The following is a 22,479-nucleotide window of genomic DNA, read 5'->3' on the forward strand; positions in this document are numbered from 1 at the left end:
GGCCTCTCTGGCAGGTTGAGGCGGATGGCACACACGGAATTTGTCAGAGCCTGGTGCACAAGCCCCCTCCCTTGGGGACAATCAGAGGCTCCCCGTGGACCCCTCGTGCAGCCTCATGCCCAGGGCCCCAACCAGGCCTGCAGGTGGGTGATGGGCCCGAAAAAGGGGCAGGGCGGTCCTTAATCAGTGCTGTAAGAAAGCCTGCACTGCCCTAGGGAGCTGGGCTTCACCCTGCAAACACCCAAGCTTTTATAAAGGAACTATTCTGGGGTGCCTCGGTGGCACAGTTGGTTAAGCATCTGACTCTTGGTTTCAGCTCAGGTCACCATCTCAGGGTCATGAGACTGAGTCCCATATCAGTCAGGCTGCACCCTCAGTGTGGATTTTGCTTAAGATCCTCTCTCCTTCACATGTGTGCTCTCTCTCTCTCTCTCCAAAGTGAATAAGTAAATCTTTAAAAATGAGCTGTTTTTCATGGCAGTCGGAAACAAGGGTACAACTTGGTAGCTGGTAATGGGGCTGAAAACCTGAACTTATTTCAAAAGTTTAAACACAAGAAAGATCACAAACAACATGGATTTGCAGCTGCTCCTGAACAACTGGAGTTTCCAGCAACTCTGGACCAGCAGTCCCACGTAGCAGCTGTCCCCTCAGACGTCCCGCCACACCCCACACACCTCCCCACGCCGAGGCTGAGAGGCCGGCGGCATCCATCAACGTGCTGCCACAATAGTTCTTTTACACTCATCCTGCCTGCATCCGAGCCACTGACCCCGGCACCTCCCTGCATCTGCCCAGTGTGTAAAGGAGAGCAAATGCACAAAATGTGCCCTCCACCCTGCCAGCACCCACCCCCCCCAACCCGCTTTATGAAGATCAGCCTTGGCACTGTACTTGAGTGTGATGCCTTGAAGCACGTCTCAAGGTTGTCCTGAGCACCCCTTTCTCGGGGGAACCACCATTTGCTCTACCTTATAAATAATTAAAATCTGGGTCATCTCTGGGGATGAGAGGAACTGGACAGCCATGTTCACTATATCAGACACCTGCATTTTATACACGACAGCAAGTGACCAGCCATGACCTGGGGTGCGCGGCTTCCTGACTTTTTCCTTTCAGAAAAGAGAAGTGTGAGCTGCCTCCCATCTGTGATTTGTCACGGATGGCCAAGGCTGCCCGAAGTCCAGAAAAGTGGCCTGGGGAGCCTTTTCCCGATGTAAAGGGCTTCCTGTCACTGTCCCTGATGGAACAGGCCCCGGGCACCTCAAAGGCCTCCCAGCACAGGTATCTCAATGCAGCAGTTTATAGTGTCGGGCTCCATTTCGAACCACAGAAAACCAAAGACAACTTGGGAGTCTGTGTCAGCCCCTATGTCTGACAGGGCAACTGCAGAAGTGGAGGGCCTCTGGGGTCCCAAGGTCCTAGGGCTGCCCCCTACCTCTGCTGCTCCCCATCTGCGGGGCTGCCGGTGAGGCCGTTCACCTCGGCCTTGGCCTCCTCTGCAGTGGGACGGGAGCTGTAGCCCACCATGGGACAGGGCACAAGGGATGAGGGGATCGTAGCACTGGTTCTGGAACCCACAGATGCCAACCCAGGGTGAGGCACCTGACCAGCTGTCAACGAGCCCTCGTCTCCAGTAAGGACCAGAGCAGTACAGTCATGACAAAACTGATTAATGATGACAGTGATGATGACGGAACACAGCAGACAGCCCGGACCCAAGATCCTGTCCTCTGAACTCCTCTGAACTCCTCTGAACACTTCATTTAAGTTTCTGCTTCGTAAACACAAGCTGAGAGTGTGTAGCTCACTGTGATTCTACGCTATCGCTACAGGCTTTCCTGGCCCGACACTCCAGACCTGCTTCTCCTCATCCAGAGGCCAGTTCTCCTCCTTCTCCCCAGAAATCACAGGATGAATGGAGTTGAGGTTCCTCTAGACATGAAAGCAACAATGTCAGGCTGTGGCTGGGGAGGCTGCAGCACAGAGGCGCCCTGACTCGGTGGGCTGAGCCCCAGGCTGCCCCCTCCCCCTCCAAGTTTCTGGGAAGGCCCAGGTCCCAAGGGCAATAATGTTAAAATGCAGCTTAGGGAGGCAGGAGGGATACACTTGCCAAAGGAGAGGGTCAGGAAACAGAATCAGAACTAAGGATGGGGCAGGCCCCTCACTCACTGATACTCAAGAGATACAAGGTAAGCGACAGATGACCTCATCGGGGCACGCAAATAAATGTTCCGGCTGAGATCCTATCCCCAGACAGAGCACTATGACAGGTCACGTGAGTATTAACAGACTCTTTAGATGCTATGAGTCACCCCCCAGAAACTTGGTATCGAAATCCCAGGACAAAAAAGAAAGATCCATCCAAAGCCCCCTCCCTCCACAACCCAGCCTGGAAGGTGCTCCAGACCCAGGCGCCCACGACCCTGTGGATGCAAGCCGCTCTCCTCCACCGAGGCCCTCCTGACGAGGCGCCGCCCTGCCACAGTCACCTTCTACAGCAGACCGCGTCCCGGCTGCCAAGCTCAGCCCTGGGCCTCAACCAGCTCTGATGCCCACACTCCCCTGGAGCCAGGCAGGCAGAATGGGGCAGTAACGTCGGGGGGAAAGAACTGGGCCTTGGAGACAAATACAAAGCAGCAAAAGGCAAGACACAGAGCACCCAGCACATCTGCTGCAGCTCCCAAGAGCCGGGGTGGGAGGGGCGCCAGTGTGGCCCAGCGTCAGCAGGGATGCAGTGGGCTGGCACAGGCCTTGGGGCATGGGTAGGATACAGACAGAGGCATGGGCGCAGCACTCTAGGGCAGCAGAACTGGCGCAGGGCTGGGCCTGTGTATGGGACAGTACCAACGCTGGCCTGCCCTGGGGCTGGGCATCCCCGAGCAGCTGAGGCTGAGCAGCTGCTCTGTCCCAGGGCTGAGACTCTTGGCTTCCCCACTGTGCCGTGGGCCTGGCCAGGATCCCCTCGAACCTGCCTCCTACCCAGTGCTGTCATTCCTTAACACAGCCTGTGTCCTACCCAGGGGAAGGGGTAGCTGCTTGGTCTCCAGCTCCTCAGCTGCTTCCACACCGATCCCCAGCACTTAAGTAGTACGTCCATGTGCGCTCTCGGGCCCCATCCAGCTGCTTCTGCCAGGCTGAGGGTGGACTTCGAGCAGCAGGCACTGACCTCTTGGTGTCAATGTTCTACACAGCCCTGGCCTGCATGCAGCGTGGCTGCTGTAACAGCGCCCGGGGATGGAGCAGAGAGGCCTCCCTGTGTGCCTGGCAGTGGCTGCAGTACTGGTCCAAGCAGAGCGTGGGACTGCACGGCTGTGCTCTCACCTCTGCCCTAACCCTGTCCCATCAGCAGTGGAAGTCAGAGGCAGCCCCTGTGACTGCCTGGATTCAAATGCCAAGCCCCAGAAAGACAGCCATTCACCTACCCAGGACACATGGCACTGCTGGGCAACCAGGCTGGCAAGTAGATTAAAGCCAGGGGACCTGCAACTGTACCCCACCGCACAGGCCTCTCCAAGTCTGGGGCTCTACTGGCAGCGGCATCTGTGGCCAGCAGTGGCTGTGGGGACGACCTCCCAACCTGTGAAGGCCTGGGCTGAGCCTGGGGGGCATGTAGATGAGATCTCCCAGAGACGTCCTCCCTCCAGGAAGCTCAGCAGCCACAACCCACATACCAGAGGCCTCCAGCCACTGAGACGGGGGGCACAGCCAGGCTATGGCAGTGAGAGGAAGGGGGTGAGAGCGCAGAGGCGTGATGGAAGCCCTCAACTGCTCAGAGAGGAGTCGGCCGCTACTGACCTCGTCTGTATACTGGACGTCATCCACGGCATACTTCTCCTTGAAGTACTCCTTGGAGTGGATCCTCAAAGGGAAGCACAAGGAACGCCAGGGTCAGGGTTTGGCCACACTTGGCACAGGCTGCCTTCCCGCCCCCAAGCCCAGACCATAAAGCCCCAGGCCCATCCCTGCCCCGGCACAGAGCAGGTGTACGCAGCACAGACTCGGGCAGCAAAGCGTGCCGGGCCACAGAGCGAACGCTGAGCCGCACCTGCCTCCCCTGACCTCCCCCTGCTGACCTCTGCTCGCCCTTGGAGCCCGGTGACCCTGGCCACCCGCAGCAAGCATCTGGAGACCAAACCTCCCCTCCACCACTCGTGAGAGCCCACCAGGCAGCCAGCCAGCGTACCCTCTGGGGCATGAAATAAGCTGCCTCCCGGGAGCTCCCCCATGGAGCCTCTTTAGAGGAAAGTTTTAAAATTAACATTTTGAAGAAGTCAATATCACTATTACTCACCATGATGAGAAACATTCAAGCTTACTCATCATCCCTGAAAAATCAGCCAGGAGAAGACAGAGACAAAGAGAGGAGGAGGCTGGGCCACCTCCCGAAGGGCTCCCGGTCATGGGTGCAGTCCAGCAAGCACCACCCCAGTCCCAGCCTCCTGGTCAGTGAAGGGGCTGATGTCACTGCTGGTGTCACCGCTGGTGACCTCACATGAGGTGGAGCACTAGCCACAGTGGGGGAAGGTGTCACAAGCCAAGTCTAATGACGCACACATGCCATCCTGCGCCATCCCACGCCTGGGCACCACATCAGCACGGGGTGGGGGGGACATACCCCAGCCTGCCTGTGATCGCACGGTATTCTAGTCACCAAGTGTTAGATCTGAAAGAGGCCTCAGGAGAAAACAGCAGATGGTTTTCAGACTGTGCTTCCTGGACTCTCAAGGGCGAGCAGATGATGGCGGGGGGGCGGGGGATGTGTGACAGTGCCAAGGACAGTGTGCCTGGGGAGGCCCACCAGGGACAGGGGAGGGAGCACACTTCCAGATGCGGAGATGACCACCTCAAGGAGCCAACTTCATGTCTCTGAGATACCAGTGACCAGCGTCACCCTGGGAACCAGAACCACCCACCCCCACCCCCGAGGCCTGCACCACTTCCCTCTCCACTCAAGCATGCACCAAAGAGATCGTGGCTGGGCAGCAGGGAGCGTGGACTGGGGGGCAGATGGGTGGGCCTTGGGGATCAGCAGGGAGCTCACAGCCACACGCAGTGAGCACCCCTCTCTCTTCTCTGAAGTGGGCACTGGGCGTCCAGCCCTGGCCGTTAGGAAGTTGCACGATGCAGTCACATCAGCTTCCACACCTGAGACAGGACTCCAAAGTTAAATGGCCAAAGTCTGGCACCACCATCAGCAGCACCTGAAGCAGCGCAGGGCAGACCGGATGATAAGCCCTCTCCTGGACACGGTAGGCCCAGCTCTCTGTCGACAGCGGGACAGCTCGCTGACCCTTTGCTACCAAGTGGTGACACTCTCAGCCATGTACAAAAGTGCAGGCCAGAGGGGTGAGGGGGGGCCACCGGCGTCCTCACCACATCCATCCTCGACTGCCCCGGCCGCAGTCCCAGCTCCAAGACAGATGCCCCGCACCCTCGGCAGGTCCCCTGCCCACCTCTGGTCCTGGTCACTTCATCTCTCGCAGCTGGGACAGGCATCCAAAGCAAATTCCCAGAAGATTTGGGAAGTGCCAAGGACCTGCTTCGAGGGACACTCCCTACAGGGGGCTGTCTCAGCCATTACCCCGGGGCACTTGTGCCTGCCTGCCTGGGGGCCTTCCCTCTGCAGGCCTAGACCTGACGCCTGCGAACGTCCCTGTGTATCAGCCTGAGGTTTAGGTCTTCACAATGTGGAACCAGAGGAGAGGGAAGAGGGGTAGAGGCGGGGCGAACACCAAGGTCGCTGTGGCCCGTGGGTGGCCCCGGGGCTGTGTGCTCACCTGTCCACCCCTGGTCTACCAGCCACAAGCCAGCCACTTGCCACAGGGGCCCAGGGGCAGCCAGGGCCGGCCAGCCCCCCGGAAGCCTGCTGCCGCCACCCTGATTGTCTGAAAGTGAGGGCAGGTGCCTCCCAGAGAGGCTGCCTGGGTCACCCACTGGGTCTCAAGTGCCAAGACCAGGAGCCACCAGAGGCCTGGTTCTCCACAGGAACGACCACTCTGACAGACACAGTCTGAAAAGCCGCTGGTGTCTTTTCTGGCACTCTGCATGCATTCTTTCCTAAAGGGCAGACATAATTAAGTGTGAATACTACTTATTTTCTATGTTTTGGGGCTAATTATAGCAAAAATAATTTAAATGTCACCCCAAGGGATAAGTGGGCCAGGCTGCCAGCCACCAGAGGCTCGGCTGCCGTGACTTGGCGGGGTTGACCGGAGAAGGAGCAGCACGTCCACGAGAGTCCACAGACGGGCAGGACAGGTCGCGGGGCTACAGACCCCCCCACCGTGGGCTGGCGGCAGGCAGGTGGAGGGCCTGCATCCTGCCCTGTCTGGAGTCCGGGGCCGGCGGGGCCGCTCAGGCCAGATCCCACCACAGGGCCAGGAAAAGGGGGTTCGGAGGGGAAGCCGACGCCACCCTAGAAACTCTTGCTTCAAAGGGAAGGGACAGCTCTGGCAGGAGGGAGGAGAGCGCGCCCCACCCAGAGGGCTAGTGCCTTTGCCCCCGGCAGCCGCCCGGCTCGAGCTAGAGGCGGCCCTTCCAGAACCCGGGGTCAGGGTGGACACGGGGAGCGGCAGCTCTCCGTGCGCGGCCTCCCGAGGTGCGCAGACATTAAAGGAAACCCCGCGGTGCAGACCACGGGGCCCTCCAGAACACGAGATCGCCAGGCACAGGTGCCGCCCGTGAACGGGTAACGGGGAGAGCTCTACCTCCGGCGTCCCCGGCCACGGCTCGACGCCGGCGCGCCCTCCCCGCCGGAGCTCAGGCCTTCCAGCGGCTTCTCCGAGAAAAGGACACCCCTCCGGAGCACCGCGGGGGCCTGACCCCCGGGATCACGGGGCTGCGCGGGGGAGCGCTGTGCCCGGGGCTGCGCGGAGCCGGGAGAGGCCCGGACGGTGGCACGTGGCCAGGCCCTCCTGGGGACGGGGACCGCGCCACGCCCTGGCCGCAAGGGTGGCCTTGGTTCACGTGTGGGTACGGGTGGGCAAGGGCGGCCGTGAGAGCCCACTCCACGTTACACACACACACACACACACACACCCAGGCTGCATGCACGCCCCACCCTCGACACACATACCACCCATCATCACACGTAAGCACACCACACACATGTACACACCACACTGCACTCCACTCCACACGTAACCACGGTACACACCGCATGTGCACTCACACACACACCCCACCCCACATATGCACACACAGCCCACTACTGCACACACCCAAACCATATACACCATATATATGCCACACTGCACGGCACACCCCTGCCACCACACACACGCCACAGCACACACATCAGCTCAGGGCCTCGGGGCCTCAGCCCTGGAGACACTCACTTCACTCACGGCACTCCTGGGCAGCGCCCTCAGGAGGGCAGGGACCCTCCTCCCGGCAAACCCCACGTCCGGCATCCTGTCTCACACTCCGAGCCCACGGTCTCAGCCAGGGACAGGAGCAGAACACAGTCAAGCTGCAAAGGCTCTAGGAGGTCCCCCAACTCGGCCCCGAGTCACTCACGCTCTGTGGGCACTGCAGCTGCCCCGTATGGGTCACAGAGACAATTTCCCACCTGCTCAGAGGACCCCAGACAAAATGATGGGAAACACCCTCATATCCAAAGGCACCAGGCTCTTGTAAGCAAAGCTTCCAAATGAAAACAAATTACAAGCTACCTCATTCCCTGTCCCGGAAAAAGGCCTGGGGAGAGGAACAGGCCGGGAGCAGGCCGCCCACAGGCTCCTCGGTGCCTGCTGCCCTGACAACGGGACCCTGCCCTATACGCAGGAAGTGGCAGATCTGCAGATGGGAGTGCTGCTTCCCTGGACGACTCTGGACTGCGGTATCTGCCAGATGGATTTTCAAAAGCCATCAGATAGAGACTCAAAAGGAAGCCGAGGAGCTGAAGGTCAAATGTTCAGTCTGGTGGGTTTTGATTGCAAAGGCCAGGTAATCCCGACAGCCTCGCTCCCAAGCCCTATTGATGATAAGAGTGTCTGGAAACAGCCGCACGCCATCAGAGCTGGCCCCTCCCCAGCTCCAGCGCCACACAACCAAGCCCTTCGCCACTGCCCTGCTGTGACCGAGCCTCCTCTCCCAAAGGCTGGGGACGTGGCGCCCAGGAGGGGGATGCGCCAAGAGCAGAGGAAGGGCAAGGCCTGCCAGGGTGGCCACGGTGGGGAGCCAGGGCTGCAGGAGACCAGGGTCTGGCTCTCCGCTGTGGAGCCGGGAGACCCCTGGGCCCACCTCCTCATTCCGCCTGTCGGACATGGAGCCTTTCCAACAGGGAGACCCACACCGCAGACCCATTTCTACGCTTGAAGGTCACGCAAGCCTCTATGTCTGTACCAGACAATCAGCTGGCTCAGCAAAGCAGGGAAAGATGAAAGGAAAACTTTTTTTTAAGGACTTATTTATCTATTTTAGAAAGAGAGAATGTGCGTGCACAAGCAGGGTGGAGGGGGAGCGGGAGGAAGAGCCTCTCCAGCAGACTCCCGGCTGAGCACAGAGCCAACCGCAGGACTGGATCTCACCACCCTGAGATCCTGACCTGGGCTGAAGCCAGGAGTCAGACACTCAACCGAATGAGCCACCCAGGTGCCCCTCGAGGAGAACTTCTAACAGCAGCCGTGCAACCAGCAGCCAAAGCGCAGGCGCTATTCCCGTATTACTGAGGATTACATGCTGAGTAGCCAACTGCTGACAGCTGCTCCCTGACCAATCAGGTCCTGGGTTTTAAACCCTCCAGTCAAGTGCCATTTGGCTCCCCAGATGGTGGCTGTGGGGAAACATGGTGAGATCTGCTCAGACTTTCACAGTGGACGGTGGAGTCCCCAGAGCAGGGACAGGCCTCTCCTCCCACAGCCCTGGAGGATGTCCACCCTCCAGGACAGGCACTCCCTGACTTGACACAAGAGTCAGCTCGACATGCAAAGCAGCAGACAGAAGTGGAGATGCGCTCGGTGCCTCCCCCCCCCCATCTGCAGACAGAAGTCCGGGGAGGCCCTACAGAGACCCTCCCCCAGCCCCCCGTCCGCACCCACATGCTACAGGGGAGCACCTCCGACCGCAGGACTGGCGCTCCCAGAGCCAGCAGGCCGGGCCACAGGGAGGCTCAGAGGACAGCCCGCTCAAAACCACAGGCGCTGCCCGGGCACCGGGGCCCCAGCTATCTGTGGGATGTGCCACTAGCAGGAAGGGCTGAGGCGACAGTTCTGTGATCACCTCACAGGCAGGGAGGGTTCTAGGAGAATCCTGTTACTGAGACCAGACCTACACTCTCACCAGGAAACTCCTCACCATAGCTGTACCAGTTACCAGGGCTTCGCAGTGAACCATACTGACATTCTGCACATTCATGGACTCTGAAGGTCCAGGCACGGGACAGAGCCCAGGAGCGACAGCTTATCTCTGCTCCACGAGGTCTGGGACCTGAGGAGGAAGACTCGAGGGCTGGGGCTTGGGGTCACCCACTCTGGTGGTTGGTCTGGCTGTCAGCTGGTGTCCCATGAGCAAGAACCAGGTGCAAACTAGTCCAGCCACATGATGACCCTGCTGCATTCAGGCAGCAAGGCAGCCACCAGGTCCTGACCGGGGTCAGGCTGGGGGGTGGGGGGTGGGGAGACTCCACCTCTCCACGGGGATTGGCCACAAATATTGCTGGGGTCATTTCTGGACATCACGATCTGTCTGTCCCTGGTGGCATCTTTACCACCTCATTTCAGGATCACAAAGGCAACCATCCCCAGTGACGAGCACTATGGTGACAGCCCCGGCGATGCTTCACGAGCAGCCCTGTCACTGTCCCACAGATAAGGAATCAGAGGCCCCAGTAGTGACAAGACCCGCTCTGTGAAGAGGCCATGTCCCACCACCGGGAAGCTTCCAGCAAGATTGACCTACGGGACCTGCACAGGACACACCATCACCCGGAACCTGATCCTCCTTAAAACAGGGCAGTCGTCAAGATTCAACCAGGAATATGATAAAGGCTGACTATCCAGGCTACGGCAGGACGGGGAGGCAAGAACCCACCTTCCAAGAGCACCCGCGTCTTCAGGCCTGGACCTGCTGATCTAGCGGGAGGAGGGGTCCCGGAAGAAAGGACTGAGGAGGGCCTGCCCTGGGCCAGACCTGAGGCCAGTTTCTCTACAGGTAAAAAGCACTGTGGCAAAGCAGGCAGGGAGGTCCAGAGGACAGACGGACATCTGGGTGGGCTGGCCTCCCCTTCTGCACCTCCCTTCTTTGATTCCCCAGCCAGGGCTGGGTGGTGTGGAGCCTCTGGGGGCTCTCGCTGGGCCTGGCTCACCTTCCCAATGCGCTGCCCCCTCCTGGGGAAGAAGGCAGCACCACCGTCCAGCGTCCACCTAATGCAAGCATGGAGGCCAGTGGGGGCCTGCACACTACAGCAGGGCCATCTGTCCCAGGGCCCCCAAGAGGACCAGAGCCTAAGTGCCCAGCCATGCGCTCCAAGGGCCCCCTGGATCAGACATGCTCACTTCCCACCCTCCTTCCCCAGAGCCAAGAAGGAAAGCATGCCACCAGGGACACACAGCCCACTTCTCTGCTGTCAGTCCTGCTTAAAGATGACTTCACGGCAAAACCGAAGGCCCCAGAGGGCCTCAAAGTGGAACTGTTCCCAACTTGTGGGCCCGAAGCCCTTGCCCCAAGATGACAGAAGAGGTACCTGCCGGGCCAACAAGGTGGCTGTGGAGTTGCACCAAAGGGCCAGTGGGGAGGGGGGTGAATGAAGCAGAGGAAGCCGGGGGGGCCCAATCCCGGCCCTCTGCACGCAGCAGCTCCCCGTAGCAGCCACGGGCCTGCCAGCCCACCTGGTAACGAGCGTTGCGTTTAGGGACACCAGGCAGCAAGGGCTGCAGGTTAGACATTAGCCCAGAATTATCACTCTCTGGGCAGAAATGACGTGCTGACGTGGTGATGGGCATTTAGAGGGATCCCCTGCGGGGCTCAAGCACCCATGCGTAAGTACAGCTTCCACCTCTCAGCACCTCTGAGCCAGCAGGATGGCTCCCAAAGGGACAGACACGGCCAAGGGCCCTGGAGCCGGTAGGTGCCGTGGACGGTGCGGAGGAGGCCTCCGAGCACAGCCCAGGCCCCCGTCTCACACTCCTCATTCAGCACCAGCCTGGCGCACAGAGCCACGGCCCGTCTCACAGGTGCCCACTGAGGCAGGGCCTCCATCTGAGCCAGAGACAGGCACACAGCAGGCATCCAGGACCGGCCTGTTAGGGATGGGGCGGGGAGAAGGGTCCCAGGCTGCCCTCTCTGACCTGAGCCAACTCCCATGGCACCCAAGGTGGGGGCCACCTCCTGCTGACGCCACACAGGAGTAACGGTCCACTGAGGCCAAAGCCTCTGGCATTTTAGCAAAGCTGGGAATCCAGAATTTCCAGATGAATACGTAGTACCTCCACACAAACACGACTACAGTCTGCGGCTGTGGCTCTGACGCCCCTTCCCCACTAAGGATACCAGGCTCCGGCCCTGAGCAGGCTGTCAATGGGCCCAGCCGCTGACACCTCCCCCGCCCCCCACTACTCCTTCCCTCCTTGCACCCGACCCCACGGTGGTCAGCAGGCAGTCACACGGCCCGGGCTGCTCCTTACTTTCCCATCCAGGTGGCGTAGCTGGCAGGAAGCCTGGGCACAAACAAGGTCGACGTCCCGGTGCCGACATCGATGGTGCCGTAGCAGCCTGGATCGGTGACGCCGAACGCCCAGTGAAAGAAAGACTCCTGTGGTGGGAACAAGGACCTTGGTTACCCGGTCAGCAGTACCAAAACATGCGATGTAAGGAGAGAGGCTGGGTGTCAGACCGAGCACCCCAGAGAGTCAGCCCCAGGCCCCCCAGCTCTGGGAGACCGCCCCCCAAGCCTCACATAGTTCCCCACCTACTCACTCTGCCCCCCCCACCCCTGCGAGTGGTGGGCTGCCCATGACCCCCTCCTGGGATTGGGCATGGGGCAGCCTGGCTGGCTCCTCCCGCTCTGCTCTGAGCCTTCTCTGAGGATGCGCAGTGCATGCATGTGCCCGAGCCCTACCCACAGCCCCCCTCTCTGGCCACACCCCGGGGCACACTAGGACACGGGTGCCCACGCGCACCGTGGGCCCGGCACAGCCCTACCCGCGCCTCTCTGCTGCCCGCAAGCCCAAAGGTGGGCAAGATGCCACCCTGACTTAGACACCCAGGCCAGACACCTGCACGGAAATGGGTTCCTCCACGTGGGACTTCTTACTTCCTTCTCCCACCCCCGGGGCAGGTGATGACTTCAGTGTTTAGCAATAAACACTGCGCTCAGATAATGTTCTAAAGGTATGAGGTGGAGGAGGATCTCTTCTCTTCTAAAATTAACCTTGCATAACGGCAGTAAGGGAGCCAAAGGCTGGATTTAGGAGATCGGTTTTTAAACCCCAGAATACGTAAACCTCAGGAAGCCTCAAGACTAGTCAGAAAAAACTTATGGAGACTCCACGTCTCTAGCAGCCAGGACTACAGGCTGGCAGCCGCAAGAACGTGGCACAAGGCAACTTTCCAGCGGGAGCCACTTTCAGCAAAAACACTGCCGTTGCTCTGAGCAGCTGACAGCCCGGCTGTGTCCTGCGGGGCGGATGCAGGCCAGTGGGGAGGCCACATCGTGCCGCCCTTCCACACTCACGGCCCCTTCATATTTCCCTTCCTCTTCCTGGCCTGGATGTCGGACGGCCATGTCCCCAAAGCTCTGCCTGCCCCCAAGGAGGTTCTGGGGTTCCCGGGGTGTCAGGCCCTAGCTCCAGGTATGGCAGGGAGAAGAGAGCCCTATCCCTAGAGTCCAGAGATGGGATTCTAATTAGCCCCATCTCCCCCGCAGGCAAGTCATTGCCTCTGTGAGGCTCGGTTTCATCATCTGTAAAGTGGGTGCAATGCTGGGATCAGTGAGAGTGGGGCCAGCTCAGGGCCTCTCCAGCTCTCTGGGTGAGACCCTCTGTTGAGTGTCTTTGCTCCTGTTCCTGGAAACTGAGTGATGTCAGTCATTCTCAGCCAAGGCCACCATATCTGGGCTGGCTTCCTGCAGCGAGGCCACCCTCCGCCACACGGGGTTCCAGAACCTCAAGGTGTCCCTAATCTACTTCCTAGGCCAGGATACCACAACCCAGCGAGGGTCGCAGAGTCAGCAATGGGCAAGCCACTCCTCCTACGCAGCACCCTGTCCCCGTGCCCCTTCCAGGCCCTCTGCAGCCTGCGTCTTCCCTGCTGTAGATGGAATCTGGCCCCAGAAGTCCCTCCCCATCTGCACCTGTGCTCAGCCCACCCTCTTCCCACTCCCTCCTGTGGACACCACCCTCCCCCTTCCAGCCTGGAACACCAACCCCCAACTGCACTTGTCAGAATTCGCCCTGGCCTTCAGGGCCCACATCAAATACTGCCTCTTCCAGGAAGCCTTCTTGCCTGCTTGCCCCCCAGGAATGTCATTCTTCTGTATTCTGAACTAAGAGCTGAGACCGGCTGACACCAGCTCTGCCCCCACCCCCAGCTAGGAGGGCTCTAGCCCTCCAGAGTCTGGGCTCCCTGGGTGCGCAGGTCTTGGCCTGCCCTCAGAGAGCCTCTTTGGGGTCCCCTTGGGAGTAAAGCTACCCAAGGCCCACCAGGCCCGATGCTGGAGGGGGGCGGACAGCCCACAGGAGTACATGGGACGGTGCACAAAGCCTCCGGGGTAGGCTCACCTGGCGGAAGAGGACCCCGGTGTCGGTGCAGTAGCGCTGCGTGTCCTCCCCACCCTGCAGCAGCACCACAGAGCCGGCCTGCACAGCCGGGTTCTTCCGCAGCCGCTCACACAGCCGCTGCCTGTTCAGGCCAAAGAGCGCCAGGGGCACCTTCAGGGTTTCGTTCCCCAGCCAAAATGAAGGTCTGCAAAGACATGAGCACACGTGGCCACGCAGGCTTCTGTTAGCGCCCCTGAGGACATCCACCTCCCATGGTCCGAGGCGACCCCCGTCCAGCAGCACGGGGCAAGCTGGCCCAAACTCAACCTGCTTGACCCAGAACAGTCCCTCACTAGGCTGCCGAGGACCACGGGGCCTCCTCGACCACACTCCCCACCGCTGCCCCTGAGCACTGGACCGGAGCAGGGATGAGGGAAAGCTGTGTGTGTTTAACACCCCCCCACCCACCCCGGGAGAGCAGGCCTGCACAAGTTTGCAGACGGACCCATCCCTGCCCTCAAGGAGCTTACCGATCAAGCGAGAAGGATCTGTGATCGGGCCCAGACAACCCTGGATCCCTGCCCCCATGCCTGCATGATGCCGTCTTCTCCGCAAGCCACAGACCCAGCAGCCCGGGGCCGGGACACCGACCCGAGCCTGACACGCATACACAGGACACCCAGTACCGGGCCCAAAGTGAGTCTGTGTCGAGGGGACCATGGTGAGATGGACTGGGCAGTGGCAGCCCCAGGGGTGCTGTCCTGGAGGACAGGCGTCACCCCACCCACTCCCCGAAGCCCACCTGCCTCTGGACCTGCATCCCATGTCTAGTCCCACATTGCTCCGGCATCCAACCTCCCTCCCGGGATCACTCTTTGTATCCAACATACAGGAACCTCACCCTCATGATAAATAAAACACCTCCTTTGACTGGCACATGGCTCCAGCATGATTTTTCTCTTCCTTTTGCAGGAAATATCCTCTGCAGAGTTGCTCAAGAACCGCCCCCCACCCCCGCCCTCTCTGGTGTCCCAGCTGCCCGAGCTCCCCTCAATCCCGGCCTTGGGCCTCAGCCCACCCCTCCCCACACTGCAGCCCCTGCCAGGCCACAGTGACACCCCCCTCCCAATCCACACAGGGCTTCTCAGTCCTCACCCAGCCTCTGGGCACCCAGGACCCTGGGGGTCACTCTTCCACAGCCCCGACCATGCTCAGGCTCCCTCCCTATCTCCACCTCCAGCTGAGGGACCTGTATCTCCTGCCTGGACCTGGACACAACCACAGGGAACTCGTCAGGCTCTCTGGGTCCCAGCTTCCCCCACAGCCTCTTCTGCACCCAACCAGAAGGACCTGCTGCGATGCAAATCTGAGCAGACCCCCTCCCCGGCCCACCCCCCTCAGCTATCGAGAGCACTTGGAACAGAGCTACCAGGCACTGAGGGGCTCCAGCCCCCACTTTGCCTGCGCGGGCATCCCAGCTCTTCCCCAAACACCAAGAGCACCCTGGTCGGTGCCCGCATGGCTGCTGTTCTCACTTTATCTAGGCCTCTGCAGAAATGGCTGCTCTTCCCAGAAGCTTCCTGATACTCCGTCCAAACCTTATCCCCTGCTCTCGTTGCCCCTCTCCAGGGTGCGCGGCACTGCGTGGCATCATTTACCTGCTCACGGTCCCTGGGGTAAGGTACAAGCTCCGGAGGGCAGGGACCTGCCTTCCTGAATCAGCAGCTAGATTAAACGGACAGAGGGAAGGTCCCTGCAAGTGCATGGGGTGCTAGGGAGGCTGAGGGGCCAGGCCCAGGGGGTGGAGGAGGCAGGCCGGCCCCGGCCGTGTGCTGGGGTTGGGGGGGGCAGGTTGGCACCCAGGCCCAGGAGGGCAGGCACGGCCCAGGCAGGGCTGGTTCAAGAGAGAAGGCACCGCCAGGGACCGCACCCGCCCAGCCATGGGCTCCTCAGAGGCGGGGACCCTCAAGCAGGTGACATCGCCTGCACATCCTGGCTCCCAATGCCACCTTCTCAAGATGGTCTTCCCTGGCCTTCCTCCTTAAACTTGCAGCTCTCTCCCGTCCCTGTCCCCCAACTTAGCACTTGCGCCTTCCGGATCCACCCCCTGCTCTCTCCAGCCCGCCCCCCCCCAGGACTCCACTACCCTCCAGGTGGAGTTAGCCACTGCGAGGCAGAGGCAGGCAGGAAGAGGGGAGAGGGAGGGCCGGGAAGCCATCCCCTGCTCCCTCCGTGGTGGAACCTGGAACCCGATGGCTGGTGGTCGCTCCCCTCAGGGGCCACAGCTCCCTGCCCCCCCTTCTCACAGCACTGCCTTGGCTGGCTTCTGGCCAGCTGCCATCCTCTTCTCTCCCGGGCCCCCTTAACCTGCCCACAGCGCTGTAAACTGACTGCACTAAACATTAAGCTGTCTCCATCACCTTTTTTTTTTTTTAAGATTTTATTTATTTATTCATGAGACACACAGAGAGAGAGGCAGAGACACAGGCATGAAGCAGGCTCCATGCAGGGAGCCCGATGCGGGACCCGATCCCGGGACTCCAGGATCACACCCTGGGCCAAAGACAGACACTCGACCGCTGACCCACCAGGTGCCCCTCTTCATCACCTCTTCCAGGGAGGCTGCCAGGTGTTCACTGGTGCTCACTGGGGAGGCCTGCCTCCACGCACAAGAATGTAAATCCCACAGGCACCACTCTGGGTCTGCTCTGGTCGCTGCTGCCCCAGTGCCTAGCACTCTGCTTGGCAAACAGCAAACGCTCAAGAAATATCTGCTGAGGCCACAACTGTCAATGGTGGGCGGGGGCGGGGGGTCATCCACACAGCTGTGCAGGTCAGAAATTGCCACATCAGCTCCAGAGCGGCAGGAAGCAGAACCCCTGGGCCCAGCCTGACCAGAGGGGTGGAGGAGTCACACACACCCCACACAGGGTGACAGGACTAGAACTCCCCCGCCCCGTCCCTGGGCATCAGCTGCCACTCACCCTCCCAGAGCAGTTGTACAGGGGCCAGGACTCCTCTAAGCTGGGCTGCTTCTCTGCTATGCTTGGCCGCAGGGACCAAAGGGCAGAGGTGCCAGCTCATAAACATGCCTGCATCCCAGCTGGCCATGCAATCAGGAACTGAAAGTGCAGCCACCAGCAGCCCCACCGCCTCCCCCCACACTTTCCCCTCGCTCAGCAAAGCCTGAGGGAGGGAGCCCCAACAAAGCACTAATGCAGGTGCAGATGCACGCAGACTCCACAGCACTACTGACTGCAAATGCCCAGTTTCAGCCAGCACCCACCCCCTCCCTGACCACTCCTCATCCCCCTCCCCGGCCCTCTCTCCTTAAACACACCACGTACCAGCTCCACCCGGCCTGCCACCATGCTCCCACCAGGAAGGCTCTCAGAGGGCTGGGCTTCCTCTTGTCCAGAACTTTCTGAGAGACCTGCATTCTTCAGGGCACCTGGACTGGGACCTTCTGGCCCAAGGGCCAGGCAGCCCAGCTCAAGGCAGGAAAGTTGCTGAGAACCCCTGAAGTGAGTGTCAGCTGCTACGGTGAAGATAATCTGCAGGACTAGGACCCTGGCCCCCGTGGGGCTCAGCCACAACAGAGAAGGGCCCGCCAGTCTGAGACGCCAGGCAAGCCGATGAGCTGCAGTCACACATTACAGCCGGGCACCCCAAGAGTCGAGGTTTACAGAGATGTGCCCTTTGATTTCTCCTGGCATAAACCAAACCCCCTGCAGGAAGATCGGGCCCAGAGCCAGGGCAGGTGACTTCCCACAAGCTCAGCAAAAGCAGCACCAATAAAACACCTCCACCTGCTTTCCACTGACGCTCTCACCTGACACCCAGAATTCAAAAGGCAAAAGCCAGGTCACGCCCAAGTGCTGGTGCAAATAGGGCGATGGCAGAGGGAGATAGCAGGGGCTGGTGGGCCAGCAGACCGGCTCTGGGGCCCCACAGAGACCCAGAAGACAGGTTCCAGCCCCCACAGGGCCAGCCCAGGCCTGCCGACCGGCAGGGCCCAGGAAGCAGCCAGTGACCAGGGGTGGGGCGGGACGGGCTCAGGGGAAGGGGGATGCTGCTGCCCCTACAACCCATTCCTGTCACCTCAGAGCACGGAGCACCCCCCACTTGCCTTGTGCCGACCTGCAGGGCTCGCACCCAAGGCCCGTGGCGATCCACACATGGAATCGAGGGACTCCATCTACTCACATGGGAAAAATGATACCTTTACTGCCTTTAACCTGTCATCCAAACTCGCATTTTCTTCAATTAATGTAAGCAACTAACCACAGCCCTATCAGAGATGTATGAATCTGTCACCACCAACAATCACAGGTGTTTTCCTCTCACATTACTGATGTCACGGTATCTCAAAACGTCACTCTTGTTCATCACTGCTTCAAACTTAAGGTGGAGACTAGGCCTGCTGCTTTTCTTAGTTCCTGTGTTAACAAAGAAGCATCTATTACTGTGCCATAAATTTATTAACATTTTGATAACTGTATTTTAACACAACTGGTTTTCCTCGTAATCCTGTGTGTTTGATCTTAAGCACTGAAAAACACAGAGTTGAGAAGGGGGCACAGGCCTCACCCTGTGTGCGGCACAGATAAGGATGAGGTCCCTGCACTAGAATGTGATGACGCTTCTAGATGGGGCCATGCTGCTAACCTCCGGGCAAGAGGGGCCAGCCAGGGACCTCCTGCTTTCCTCACCATCGGCCTCCAGCTTGGGCTGGGCACCGAGCCCACGTGCCGGCTGTCAGCAAGGGCAACCTTCCAGCTCACCTGGCTGGAAGGGTCGGGGGGGGGGGGGGGGGGGGGGCGGTGCTAAGCCCATGTGGAGACCCAGGGAGAGAGAGCTGTGTGGAGTTGGGACCAGGCCAGGGAGGGCAAAGGGGCACTCAGCCCCCTCCAGCCCCACCCCACAGCCAGCCCCCTCCCACAGACCCACCTTACCCACCCGCCAGGGTCAGCCTGACACCTCTTCCCCAGGAGCACAAGGTTCATATCAGGGTGAGGACAGGCTTGGATCCAGAACGCAACTCTTCAGGGTACTTTCTCTCCCAAAGAACGCTGACTTGGGTGTGACCTATGACCCAACAGGCTCACACCCAGGGCAGCTCACCTGCTTTCCCTTGCTGGCAAAGGCCCCCTGGGCGGTGGCACCCCAGAAGCCACTCAGTTAAAAAACTCAAAGTTGTTTCTTCATCCTACTCAGAATTCTGTCCCCCTCCCACCCACATCTCCTCTCCTCAATCACTGAGAGCCTCCTTGCAAAGCAGGACGGCACACTGGACCAATTTAGAGTAAAATCCCCCGTTTTATTAAGCACCAGGTCACCCAGCACCAATCACAGGGTGGCCATATGGCCCCTCGGCTCCAAGGAGGCCAGCAGAGGCAGGAAGGGAAACATCTTAACCACGAGTGGCAGGTGTGCGGACATGTAAAAGCATCCTGAGAGTGAAAAAAAAAAAAACAAAACAAAACAAAAAAAACGGATTCTCTGGAGTTCTCAGCGGGAAGCTATCAGAGGTCAGGGGGGCGCCTGGGCGGCCAGGAAAGGTTTCTAGGAGGAGGGATCATCATCTAAACTGGGCCCACAAGTATGTGAAAAGCTACATCAGAGGCCAAGGGCCCTCCAGGACCGCACGTGAAGTGGGCACAGCAAGGAAGAGAAAGGGAAAAGCCATGTGCGGGAGCAGACCATGGCTCAAGAGAAGGTAGGGGTCCCTCCCACCGAGTGCCATGGGATGAGGGGTGGAAAGGGGGCGGAGGACTTTGGAGCAGGCCCTCTGGGGGCTATGGGACCCTCCATCTCATACTTGAAGTTCCTGCCCAAGCTGGCAGGACAGAGCAGGATCAACCCTGACACACTCCCCAGGGGAGCGTCTCGTTGCATCTGGAGTTTCTCGTGGAATCTGAGATGCTGGTTTAGGATTTCTTCCACTGCTTCCCAAATCACATGGAGCAACTCCAGTCACCTGAGACTCTCACAGCCTCCCCTGGCCCAGGCTCTGGAAGAACACTACAGGCGACCAAATCTGACTCCCAGGGGAGCCCATGGCCATGATATGATGGCAGAGTGCCTCACTGTGCCTGTGATCTGTCCCCCTGCGTGCAGATGGCACAGAGCTTTGCTGGAAACACACTCAAAAACTCCTCCCTTTCAAGAAGCTGCTAGGGTTTGCCCCCAGATTCAAAGTGTCCAGCAGGGCAGTTTGGGATGGCTCTTGCCAAGGAGGCCTTGTCAAGCTCTGGAAGCTACCTGGACTTCCGATAGTGCCCCCACTATCCTTCTGTCATCCCTTTGCCCCTGCCCGCCCCGCCCCCCTTGGCCCAGAAGATCAGCTTTGCTGTAAGAGCGCTCCTTCCAGGATTTGGCCAGTTCCAGGTTCACCCTCATCCAAACAAGGAGCCTGGTTCTTCTGTGCCTTCAGGAGAGCAGCAGGCCTCGGGCCAGCATAGAGTCCGGAACCCAAATGCAGCCCCTGGAACTGCCTGGGACGACCTGGCCGGCCCAGACATAAAGACAAGAGACCCACATCTGGGCAGTGACCGACACTATTGCTCACTCTGCTCTTTCAGACAGGATCATAGGCGGGCTTCAGGGATCCGACCCCAGGTTCCTTTACATGCATCTGGGACCTTGCATGCACAGTTCTCTGTCTGAGGGGCCCCCAAGTCATCCAGGGATTGAAGCCTACCCACACCCTCCCCTGAGCTCAGAACCCAGGACCCTCCACAGCACACACCAAGACCAGAGGTAGAAGGTGGATGACAGGGTGCCGCGTGTCCATCTGCCCCAGTGGCCTGTGAATACCTAAGGGTAAGCCCAGTACTGTCCCTGGAACACAGCCGGTGTTCACTACGTGTTTGATCTGTAGGTCTTAAGCTCTCCCAACGCTGGGGCCCACTTGAGGGGCCATTTTCTGTTGCCAGTCTCCCCCATCTCCCAAAAAAAAGAGATGCAGTCAGTCCCCTAGCTCCACCGTTCTGATCTCAGTGCCCAGCCTGGCACCTGGGGCAGTGTCCCCTCTCTACCACTTCCTCTCCTAGCCCCCAGCACCAGCAGGCCCATATGCCATACCCATTACTGGGCCTCCCCTTGAACTCACACCCAACCCAGGGGAACAACTGTCTAAAGAGCACATCTGATTAGATTAAAACCCCTGGATGGCTCCAACCCCTCAGGACAAAGTCTGAGGAAGCCAACGGAGACACCACACCCTCCAGCACAAGGATGGATGCACCCTACTCTCCCCCGGCCTCAACCTTTGTCACTCACCCTTCGCTCAGGTATTCCCTCCTCTGGGACACTCTCCCCAAAGCTTCCATGAGCCCATCTGTCCACGCTTCCTCCCACCAGGCCCACTCACCCACCCATCCTTTCAAGCAGCAGAATTCAGGAAGCACCTACTGTGTGCAAGGCACCTAATCAGTGAGGCCCTGGAGAGAACCAGAGAAAGGCCCTGACCTGACAGTCTGGATGAGAAGATGAGAAACAAGATAAATGTACTACATAGTTCATCAGGAGGTGAGAAGGGCTGCAAATCCTCCGGTAGGTGCTGCAGGAAGGCTTCTCAGAGGGGACGTCTGGGCCCTGAAAGGAGCAGGGAAGTGCCCAGCCGGGGTGGGGATGCCAGGGTGGGGATTCCGAGTGCTTCTCAGACGCCACCAAGTGCTTGGCCCAGGCACCCGGCCTGAGCACCCAGGGCACTCCAGGCCGGGCACCCCGCGCACCTGACCCGGGCACCCCGCGCACCCGCCCCAGGCACCCCGACCGGGCACCCCGCGCACCCCGGCCGGGACACCCCAGGCACCCCGACCGGGCACCCCGCGCACCCCGGCCCAGACACCCCGACCCGGGCACCCCGCGCACCCCGCCCTGGGCACTCCAGGCACCCCGACCCGGGCACCCCGCGCACCCGCCCCAGGCACCCCGACCCGAGCACCCCGCGCACCCCGCCCCGGGCACCCCGCGCACCCCGACCCGGGCACCCCGACCCGAGCACCCCGCGCACCCCGACCCGGGCACCCCGCGCACCCGCCCCAGGCACCCCGACCCGAGCACCCCGCGCACCCCGACCCGGGCACCCCGCGCACCCCGACCCGCGCACCCCGCGCACCCGCCCCAGGCACCCCGACGCGGGCACCCCGCGCACCCGGCAACGCCGCCTTCCCGTCTGACGGTCGTGGCCGCCAACGCGCCAGCGGCCCCGAGCCCGCACCTCGGCCACACGGCGAGGCGGCTCCGCGCGCGGGTGGGGCCTGAGCGCCGGCGCGGCCCCGAGGACCACCGGGCAGCGGAGACCGGAGCTCAGCGGCCCCAGGCTCGGAGCCCGCAGCCCGCCGCCCCGCGCTCCGACGCCCGCGGCCACACAGCGCGAGCAGCCGGGCCGCGGCGGCGGGGACTGTCACCGGGAAGCCCGGGCCCCCCGTCCGCGCCGCCCGCCGACGGCCGGGCACAGGAGCCGCACTCACCCGGCGGACGCCGCCATGTCCGCCCCGCGCCGGCGTCACGTGAAGTGCGGCGTCAGCTGAGCCCCGCCGGGTCCTGCTGCGGGGGGCGGGGCCTGGGCGGGGCCTGGGCGGGGGCCTGGGCGGGGTCTGGGCGGGGCCTGGGCGGGGCCTGGGCGGGGCCTGGGCGGGGCCTGGGCGGGGCGGCGTTTTGCCCCGCCCCCTCCCCTGTCCAGCTCCGCGAGACCCGGGGAGCCCCCTACCTTGCGGGCGAGGCGCGGGGGGTGCAGAGGCCTTTCCGGGGAGGAGGGAGTGTCCTCGGG

At 60.8% G+C, this 22,479-nt stretch overlaps 1 protein-coding gene across 1 annotated transcript in view; it reads right to left on the reverse strand.

Annotated features, from left to right (window-relative positions):
* The window catches only part of PEPD (peptidase D), a 109,445-nt gene extending 87,171 nt beyond the window's left edge, over positions 1 to 22,274 (reverse strand). Inside the window, exons 1-4 of the mRNA XM_072750078.1 lie at positions 22,181 to 22,274; positions 13,722 to 13,905; positions 11,628 to 11,755; positions 3,799 to 3,862 (exon numbers count right to left, since the gene is read on the reverse strand). Coding sequence (XP_072606179.1) covers positions 3,799 to 3,862; positions 11,628 to 11,755; positions 13,722 to 13,905; positions 22,181 to 22,197 — 393 coding nt within the window. The 5' untranslated portion in view covers positions 22,198 to 22,274. The remainder of the gene's footprint in view (positions 1 to 3,798; positions 3,863 to 11,627; positions 11,756 to 13,721; positions 13,906 to 22,180) is intronic.
* Positions 22,275 to 22,479: the final 205 nt, after the last annotated feature.

Source organism: Vulpes vulpes, chromosome 1, assembly GCF_048418805.1.
Source record: "Vulpes vulpes isolate BD-2025 chromosome 1, VulVul3, whole genome shotgun sequence".
Taxonomy (NCBI): Eukaryota; Metazoa; Chordata; class Mammalia; order Carnivora; family Canidae; genus Vulpes; species Vulpes vulpes.